The sequence below is a fragment of the Anarrhichthys ocellatus genome, unplaced genomic scaffold, assembly GCF_004355925.1.
Source record: "Anarrhichthys ocellatus isolate YVR2014 unplaced genomic scaffold, GSC_Weel_1.0 scaffold33, whole genome shotgun sequence".
Taxonomy (NCBI): domain Eukaryota; kingdom Metazoa; phylum Chordata; class Actinopteri; order Perciformes; family Anarhichadidae; genus Anarrhichthys; species Anarrhichthys ocellatus.
The window spans coordinates 1,101,443-1,111,686 of record NW_022280063.1 but is presented as its reverse complement, the minus strand read 5'-3'; the positions used below and the strand labels follow the sequence as shown (position 1 = coordinate 1,111,686).

Below are 10,244 nucleotides of genomic sequence, written 5' to 3'. Positions count from 1 at the left end.
CCCAGTCATATTGTTAGTGCTTATGGTTGTGGACATTTTCAACTTGTTACTCCCCACTATTTCCCCTTTGCCTTCTTCCACCATCTGCTTTCAGCACAAACTCTGTCTAAGGTCTCTTTGAAAGGTTGGTCTACACATAATAAAATGCTATGGCAGCTTTAAAGCGAGTCAATATAACTTTTGAAAGAGGGAAATAACAAGCTTGTTATTATTAGTTCATCATAAATTGAATGAATGGTCATGATCATTAGCCACAACTCGATCTCCGTGTACAGTTGGTTCAGTTTCTGGACCAAGATTCAGATTCAGAGGTTTAAGAGCCAATGTAACCGCTCAGCTGTGTAGTTTTTTGCTTTTTTGTGACTCTCCTGCCCCTACGGGACTATAGGAAGCAATGCAATCTAGTCTTTATCAACTAACAATGTAAACAAACTGATCCCCCGGACTCTGAACGGTTGCTCAAGCTTTATACCGTAACTTTAATATGTGTTGCTTCAAAGACATCACTCAGGGTCATGTTAATGCAGTTTCTTTGCCTGACCTTCTAGTGTAATAAAGTGTTCCAGTTGCCTGAGCGACCATGCTAATTAATTGGCAAACAGCTTTTCCAACAAAGACATCTTTTTTTTTTTTTTTTCAAGGATAGAGAGAAGATCAATAATCCATAATAGCTATATGTCTTAATTATATATTATAATGTGCTGCTACTAACGTGAAATAATAGACAAGGGCCCTTTGTTCTAAGTTGGGTATAAGCTTATAAGTGAAGTGAGAGCAGGCATGTTTCCAAGCTCTAAACTCCACATGACGGCACTAATTTATTATCACTCTGTCCTTTTGAAAAGCAGGGTTGGGCGTTCTTTCAGCTCGACCCTTCATAGCCTTACGTCAGACCGCTGTGAAGCAAGCGACCGTCACTCATTCCCTCAGGCAGCGCAGCGAGGGTCGCTCTACGATGACGTCTTTTAAGCTGCAGGCTGTGTGTCCGTGTCGGATCAGTGTCGCTAATCCAGAGAGACACAGAGAGAGAGACTTGACCTTGGGGCGAAGCGGCATGAAAACAATGCACGCCTGCATTACATTCACTGTCAGTCATAGACACAGGTAGATGCCAGGGTGCTAAAAAAAAAAGCAAACACACCTGTCAAGTGGTTTATCATGAGGCAAAATGAAACTGCAACTTATGTTTCAGGGAAGCATTGCAGTAATCCTTTTGTATTTCTTTTATACATTTTATTTGTCATGCTTGTCTTTGGAGAATACCAGGTTCCATTAATTATGTTTTTATTTCCAACTTGATGAAGACTCAGTCGGTGCTTTAAACCATTATTCTCAACTGCACAAACATTTTAAACATTATTTTTCTCTTTGCTCTGAAAAAGGTTTTCTTGAACGTGAATTTACCCTTAACTAGTTGAGCAGTTAGCCTCCGCAGTCTTTTACCGGGCTTGTTACTATAAATTACATAATCCATAAAGCATGCCGTTAACCGGTCTCATCGGGACAAAAGTCATCCAAATGTTGTCAGTGAGCTCTGTAAATTCTCCAAAGTAACGGAAATATTTGAAATTGCTATAACCAATATTTTTATGTTGACATATGATTAACTGATTACATGTAATGTGAAGGCCGTCCCTTGTAGTGACAAACCCACAGAGAATCATCACACGTCATCTATACAGGGCGTTTTAGCGTCTTTTGGTTTAGCATTAAAATAATGACGTTTTGATTTACTGCTCTCATTTGCGTCTGGTGGTAAAACTTCCCATTCTAGATTTAACCATGTGTGATATGGAGCCGGCAGCCTCCCTGTTACCAGCCCACTTCTGTAACCTTTAGGCCACCATGTTCAACATCATCCAGTGTGATTCTGCCCGCTGTTAGACAGCTCTAAACTCCAAAATGTGTATAAATTTTTATCACAATGCCTGCAAATATCTGTGTAATGGGCTAGGCTGGACACCGTGTCCGTGTCCCCTCGCTGCAGAGCGGCTTTCAAAAGCAGTTTGCTTCCATTTCTGTCTATCCTCTTTGAAGTGTGATGGATGGCCAGCATCCTCGCGTCATCACGAGCTGCACCGGCCTCGTCGCTGCAGCTCACATTAAAGGGTCGTGGATAACCAAAAAAAAACGGTTTGACACATTTCTATATGTGTCATTCCCTTTTGGGATCTAGGTGGTTATATTTAGTTTGGGCTTTTGTCCACTGTGAAATGAAGTCCACGCCGCGTCTGGCCAGGAGATGATAAGCCTTTTTCAAGGGAGGTAATGTGCAGGCTCAGGGGCTTCCTCATCTCGGCCGATTCGGGTCCGGCCGAGCCCCCGAGAATACTGATCGCTGCGCTGGATGCAAATGAGGGAAACTTTCCTCAAGGTCGAAAAAAGATTCATGCGGAGCAAATTAAGTCAGATGACTCCTCGCCCGTTGTGGCTTTTTAAATTGCACTGGGCCTGGCAGAAATGTGATACATCTTCTGGCTGGTAATGAGAGTATTATTTCAGAAAAATACATCTTTCATTACTTTTCTCCCTCCCTATTCGATTTACACCTCCTGTGCTTAAGATTGGGCATAGGGCGAGGGGACGTTGTCAATTATAAGATGCAGATAAGTGCTTCGAGCAGCCACGGTATTCATAGGATGTAATGTACCAAGATGTATGAAACTGATCAAATGCTCTCATACACCGCAAATGGAGAAATTTAAACAAAGGAACACAATGAAACACAGCACAAATATAATTTAAAATATAGTCTTACTCTTCTCTCAGAAATTCAGTGAACCGAGTCGCAAAAAATTCAACATATCCCAGGAATACAAACGACCTTCCTCAGCCCAGAAAGGTATTGGCTTTTCTGAAGTTATACTCATGATTCACCTCATTATCGACTGAACAACATTTACAGTGATGACTGAGAATACAGATGCTGAGTCATTGCAATTTGAATGGGTTTGGTCTTTCTGTCCGTCATGTATTCTGTGGCTGTAGTTTTCATCCCTACCAGTTGTGCTAACATTTTCCAGCTGCACTCGTTGCAAGTTTATTTTTTATTTTTTTTTCCAGCCCACAATTGAAGTGCTCTAGTTCAGTGCAGCAGGCTGCAACAAAAAAACTCTGATAAAGCAACTGTACGCGACTTAACAGCCCACTGACAAAGTTAGCAACTAGCTGGTGTAGCATTTAGCTGCTAAAGAGACACAATCTGTGATCAGTTTCGGGGAGGAACTTTTTTTCTTTCAACCATAGTTCCTCCATGAAACTGCACACAACAAGGTCTGTGGATTATCTTGAGTAACCGGGTCTCTAGAAAGAGACGTTGCTGTTAAGTTTTTCAGATGTCTTTTTTTGGCGCTTTAAGCACCACAAGCAGAGTGCCATCTCATCCCATTATATTGGAGAGGAGGCAAACATCTCTACGGCCGATATCTTGAAAATCAGGCAACTCTCACCATAACAATCTAGATTGATAAATAGCATTACAGGTAAGAGGAAAAATATATATTTTAGGTTTTGGGGGGAAATGCCCCTTTTTAAATACTCATTCATAAATTTGATCATCACATCTGGTTCCGTGAGTACAATCTGTCAAAGTTGAATCAGGTGGCTGTGCAAAACCCAACCCACATTTAATTTGGGCAGTTTGGCTAATAATATTACTTTTTATTAAGTAATTTAGATAATATAGTTAAAGTGGGGATTCGGTCACAATCTAATTAACCTCATTTAAGACCTTTTCTGCCGGCACTCTGTGACTAAAAGATCTGCCTGAATATAAACATAACCTGCTACAGAAATGAGAGAGTGCTTTGTCATGTGTTCTTTTTTTGGCTTGTATGAATGACTGGAGAATAGACTGTTGATTGATGCACCTAAAGGTTTTTTTCCCAATATAGAAAAAGCATGTTAAAAAACATACTGAATAGAAACTGACAGTCTTGTATGAAAGTCTGTCAGTCACTTCGCTTAATTTAATTTGGCACGAGGCGATGGGAGTGCCGTGCTTAAAAATTGAAACCGCTTAGTTGCTTCTATAAATAGAAGCGGGGCTCCCGCTGGCGTGCAGCACTAACCAGATTAAATCATTATGCACTCACTTTCAGTTATCCTGCCTACTGTAAACATCCGACATGTGTGGGTTGATCTCATCGTTTCCCTTTGCTCCAGGTCCCATCAGCAGCATACTGGTCAACACATACGGCTGCAGGCCCATCGTCATGATGGGGGGCTGTCTCTCGGCCACTGGCATGATCCTAGCTTCCTTCTGTACCAGCGTGGTGCAGCTTTACCTCTGCATAGGAGTTATTGGTGGTAAGTTCATCTAAGTCCATTTGATGAGCCGCTACTTCTAAGTAGCAGGTTAAAAATAAAAGTGTTGTTGCAGGAGCAGGACTATCTGTTCTGGTTCTTGCCTTAATTGTATTATACTGGTTTAACATGATTATAAATGCTACTTAAAACTTAGTCTTAGTACAGGTTGACAAATAGCAGGCTACAAAGCTGAAATGTTTCCTTCCCTAATTAGGCTTCATCAAATCTTTTAGCCATATTTCACATATTTACTGTAGATACAGCACAACTATTATTCCACAGCCCATTTAAATCCAAATGAAATGACTAATCTACCATCTAATGATCAATACTCACATGTAGAGAGCAAACTGTGCCATGTTCTGCACCAAGGCTTTTAAATGGGGCAATTCATTCAATACTAATAATATTAAAAAGAATATTACTTAAAGAAGCCTTTATGGCATTTCATTTGGAAGAGGGAATGTGTGGAAAAAGGCAAAGCCTTTGGCTGACGCCGATTATATCATTGGGAAATCTTTAACATCAATAGAAAAAATACTTTTTTAGATTTACTCCAAATTATTGTTGGAACGACTCTTTGCGTTACAAATTCTAAATCTTATCCAGCCATCTTTGTATTAGTGAGATTGTCTCTCTGGTTTAACATTATGTGACGCTGCATTGAGGAATGGTGGTGCTTTGAGCTAAATGCTAACACTAGCATGGCAGCATGCTCACAATGACCATGCTAGCATGCAGATGTTTAGCAGGTATTATGTTTACCTTTTTCAGCATCGGAATTTAGCATTTAACGATTTCTAATTAGCGTTAACCTCAAAATACAACTGAGGCTGATGGGAACCTCATTAGTTTTGTAGGCACTTATTATAAATCACAGTGTTGGACAATCCTTAGAGCCGTGGTGCTAGCATGGCTAATCACCCATTGTTGCTAGCTAGTTCTTAAAGCAAGTACGTCAGAGGTAAACAGTTACTTGGTTTCTTTTATAGGTCAATAGGAAGTAAAATAGATAATTTTTAGTGTTCTTTAGCATTGGTACATTAACAGTTGCCACATAATTGTTACTTAACTAAGTCTATCATCTCTGCTCATAGGACTTGGACTAGCCTTCAACCTGCAGCCAGCACTGACTATGATAGGCAGATACTTCTGTAAGAAGCGTCCCATTGCTAACGGGATGGCGATGGCCGGCAGTCCGGTGTTCCTCAGCACCCTGGCTCCTCTCAACCAGTACCTCTTCAACCAGTTCGGCTGGAGAGGCAGCTTCCTCATCCTGGGTGGCCTGCTATTGAACTGCTGTGTGGCCGGGTCCCTCATGAGGCCTCTGGGGCCACCGCCCGGCAAGCTCAAGAAGGACGAAGAGGTAGCCGCCATTGCCACCACGACAAAGGAGAAGCACACTGCCTGGCAAATATTCAACAAGTACCTGGACTTGTCCCTCTTCAAGCATCGCGGCTTCCTCATTTACCTGTCGGGCAACGTCATCATGTTCCTGGGCTTCTTTGCACCGATTGTCTTCCTTGCAGCCTTCGCTAAAGACATGGGTGTGGATGAGTACTCGGCGGCCTTCCTGCTCTCAATTCTGGCTTTTGTTGACATGTTTGCCAGGCCCTCAATGGGGCTACTGGCCAACTCGCGCTGGGTCCGGCCCAAGATCCAGTACTTCTTCAGCTTCGCTGTGCTGTACAATGGAGTGTGCCACATCTTTTGCCCACTGGTGGAAAGCTACACCGGTCTGGTGGTGTATGTGATGTTCTTCGGCTTTGCTTTTGGCATGGTCAGCTCAGTGCTGTTCGAAACGCTGATGGACCTTGTTGGGCCTCAGAAGTTCTCCAGTGCTGTGGGACTCACCACCATTGTGGAGTGCTGCCCGGTCCTCATTGGTCCACCTCTAGCAGGTACGATCAGTCTGTCTGAGAGCATATTTCATTCCATTACATGCACGGTTTTTACTGCCTGTTCTTAGCTCTTCTGGTTATTAGAGTTGGTTCACAATATTAATAAGGCCCAGTCACACCAGAAAGGGACCGTGTTTTAAGAAGCTTGGTTGTGACTATTCGCAGTAGCTTGTTGGCAAACTACCATCAGCCTGTGAGCTAACTGCTAATATACGCATGCTCATCAAGTCACAAAAGCTCAATAAGATAGCTTGGTTGCTAATGGGACAATATGTTGAAACAATACCAGTGACTTTTGTTTCTTCTAAACTCTGCCGTAGGAGAGTTTATACTCTTGAGAGAGGGGGGGGTTCAGAAAATAAGATGAGATAGCTTCTCTTTTGCTGGGCGCTATAACTCTCTGCTCCCTAGAAGGCCAGCATTGTCAAGATCGTATGTCGAAGTTCATCAAAATTCACTCAAAATACTTGCATGGATTTACTTCTTTGCAAGCAAATTGCGAACTTGGCCATTCCATTAAAACAACATTTTTAAATGCAATTATGACCAGGCCTTTATTTAAATGGGTAGATATAATAATAGTTGACATTTAGCCATGTTTTTCATAAATTACATCTCAGTTCTATGTGGTAATACTTAAGATTTTATAACTGTGCAGATACTTCAGCATCTTAAAACCTTGTGTTGTCTTGCAGGGAAACTGGTTGATGTCACAAAAAACTACAAGGCTATGTATTTTTGCTGTGGCGCTGTCGTGATTTTGGCCAGTATTTGGCTCTTCATCGGGAACTTCATTAACTACAGACTCTTGGAGCGCGAGCGCAAGTGTGCAGAGATGTACAAACGGACTGAGACGGAAGATCCGGACAAAGTTCTGGATCAGAAGGAGGCTGACGGGGAAGCCCAGCCGTCGGATGAGCTGGTCGGCAAAAGTGAAAAGGACGGTGAACCTATGCAGCGGGAAACCAACATCTAGATCCCTCTGCTCCGCCAACAGCTCACCCTCACCTCCGTCCACTACGATCAAACGACTCCAAGCCAAGAGGTGCCTCTCGGTGGTCCACCATGCTCTATTCGGGGTCCTCTGCACTTCCATGAAACTAACTGCCAAAGCAACAACTGGAGGAGGCCGTGAGGCTCGATATCCGTTTGTCAAAGAGCATCAGCGACTATAACAGAAATGTTTAACCACAGAGAAACGTGTAAGATACTGCATGCATATGAGACAAAAAGTCTGAAAACTGAGTGGAAAACAGTGTATTACTAACTGTATAATGTTTTTTGCCACGTTCACCTCATATCGGATTTACTGTAAATACAAGACAGCAACAGGCGGGAAAGTACATTCACATCAGGCACCTAGTGGCAGTAACTTTCTGTAGGAACTCCAAAACTGATAGTTAACATGGCAGCAAAACCATGGATGTTGCAGATGCAGATAACTAAACAATGAGTTCAATTCAGTCAGACAATCCACTCTGCTAAAAAAAAAAAAAAAAGTTATCTTTTGCAGTTTGTTTATGGCTAATTTTAGTTATTGCCATATGTCCCGAGAAGTTCAATATTCCAATCCGTAGCAACAAGAGTCATTCCTCTCTTCCTGCTGTATCTTCCGATATGACGTGAATGCAGCATCAGCGTGTCGCCACTGTTCCAACAGCACCAGCAAACTGAATTCATGCTCAAACTGCAGTCTGAATAGTCTTCTATCCTTCACAACACACTGAACTCTTGGTACTCGAGGGAAGGTTAAAGGTGAAAAGTCAACGGTTCGTGCATTCCTAACGCTGCATTCACACCACGAGCAACTTGATTTATGAGCATTTTCTTTTGGCAAATTGTGGACAGTCGGAGGTTCTGAATGTCCAGTAGTCTTTCACATCAAAGTTGCTGCTTTAAAAGATGGGAATCGAATGTTCCGATTTCAGGCTAATGTCCATTAAATCATATCAACGTGGAACAAAATAGGAGCGAAAATCTGCCTTGATGGTGTCAGCTGTCGAGCCTAAAAAGTTTAGCTGATCTTCCTCGGTTGGTCAGCTCTGTGAAAAACTCCTGATGACTTGTTGATTGTGTTGCACGCGGTGTGAATGCAGCGTTCAGCAATCCCAGTGCACCCGGAAATGGTCGATCCATCTGGTTGATATGTGTCAAGCAAGAGCTCAAAATCCTAATTGCACTGTGTATTTTAAAACGGCATTCGGGTGCCATAAAATTCCCACTTCCAAAAATAATGAACAGATGTGTTCACAGCTGGCGACGCTGGTTGCCCCGCGCATTATGCTGCCCGCCTTCGCACTGTTACGTGGTGTCGTAAAAACCTGCGCAAATGTCCCACTTTAATACTTTCGATCAAGTCATAAAACGCTTCCTGTACGTCGTCGAGCGTTCCGTTGTGCACTCGTATAAAGTTTGCTGAAAGAGAAATGGCCCCAAACAGCATTTCAGAAAAATGCTGCGATTAAACGAGTTTAATTATGGTTGAATGTAATTTCCTCTGTGGGCCTTAACAAGGTATTAATGACCAAAAACCATCTGCATAATAGTGGCATTTCTACACACAGAGCCCATGAGCAATATCATTTCTCATATTTTAATGCAGGTATCCAGGGAAATGTGTTTGTTGTGGACAGCGCGACACTCCGTTCTACGATACATTGCCTTAACTGTAATGTAAAGAATGCTGGGGGAGTTGTACGGTGAACTGTATTATACCAAGCTGATCAACCTCTGTGTTAAATGTGACCCACTTTCTCTGCGGTGACCAGTGTCGTGTGCTCCGTTTGTCTCCTGACATATCTGTGTAAATCTTAGAGTTATGAGATTCCTTAATGTTGTTCTGTAACTAACTCACTAACATCCACACCAGTATGTTGATATGTTTGAAGGAGTACTACTGATGCTACTAATCACCCAATGCTAATGAGGTATACCAGTGTTTTGAATCGTATTGTGTGCAAACGAGTGAACATATCCACGAAGCAATTGAACCGAGTGTCGATGTTGTCCAATATTCTATCCATTCCAGATGTTTCCTAAATGTCGCCGGGCCGTTGATGGGTTTTCGGCAAAAAAAAACCTGCGGCTTTGGTTTCAAATGACCTCATAGTGTCCTGTCTCCGCTGTCCCATAACAAAGCCAACACATTTTAATATCAAATGTAATTTTTCAAAGCTATCATGAACAACAAAACAATGTAATTGTCCCTTCCCCCCCCCCCGCACTTTGAATATATGAATGTGTATTCTGTATAATGCAAATGGGTGTCCAGCTGTGTAGCAGTGGCTCTCCACCGTGTGTGTGTCCTCACCTGGTTCATTACAACCAGACGCTTTGTTACTGTGAAACCCCCTCTGGTTCATGGTGGTGTTTGGCTGGATGGATTCTGAGGGCGGGGACATTGTTGAGAATATCTGCCATGACATTTAGTGTAAATACGATAATTTCTGAAGGATTTGCACACATGTTCTTCATGTTTCCGTTTGGAGATGATCTCCAGCTAAATGCTGTCAGGTCAGCTGCTCAGATTTATTCTCCCATAATGCACCAGTATCTCATGCCGATATTAGACAGTATTTTTGTATTGCCGTGTCTGTACCTTTCCTTATAGCTTTAGTAAATGACTAACATTGAAACCTTTATGAATGTTAACTTATCCTGCTTGCACTTCGCTAGTGGAAAGAGATGCGACTGAAATCAGATGTCACTATGCTCATTGTTCACGATGCCTCTCAGTGAGGGAGATAGACTGCTGTACAGTCACTTTCTACCAAATAACACTGCCCCCTGCTGGTTCCAAGACACCTAGACCAAACGACACAGGAAGCCAAGCTTCCCTTCCAACAGAACACACTCCTGTTTATAAATCAGCTGTAATGATGATCAAACAAGGTTTTAGTTTTATGGGGGATGTAAGTGCATCAGTACCTTTTTTACTTTTTTTTTGTGGAGGGGGGGTATTGTCTATATGAATACACTTTTTGGTATTTATTTGCTCAACAAAACACAACCTTGTAATGGTTTAATGAAACTAAG

At 42.3% G+C, this 10,244-nt stretch overlaps 1 protein-coding gene across 1 annotated transcript in view; it reads left to right on the top strand.

The window, feature by feature from the left end:
• The window catches only part of LOC116393425 (monocarboxylate transporter 2), a 27,691-nt gene extending 18,404 nt beyond the window's left edge, over positions 1-9,287 (top strand). Inside the window, exons 3-5 of the mRNA XM_031865759.1 lie at positions 4,165-4,308; positions 5,406-6,209; positions 6,905-9,287. Of these exons, the coding sequence (XP_031721619.1) occupies positions 4,165-4,308; positions 5,406-6,209; positions 6,905-7,185 (1,229 nt within the window). The 3' untranslated portion in view covers positions 7,186-9,287. The remainder of the gene's footprint in view (positions 1-4,164; positions 4,309-5,405; positions 6,210-6,904) is intronic.
• The last annotated feature ends 957 nt before the right edge of the window (positions 9,288-10,244 follow it).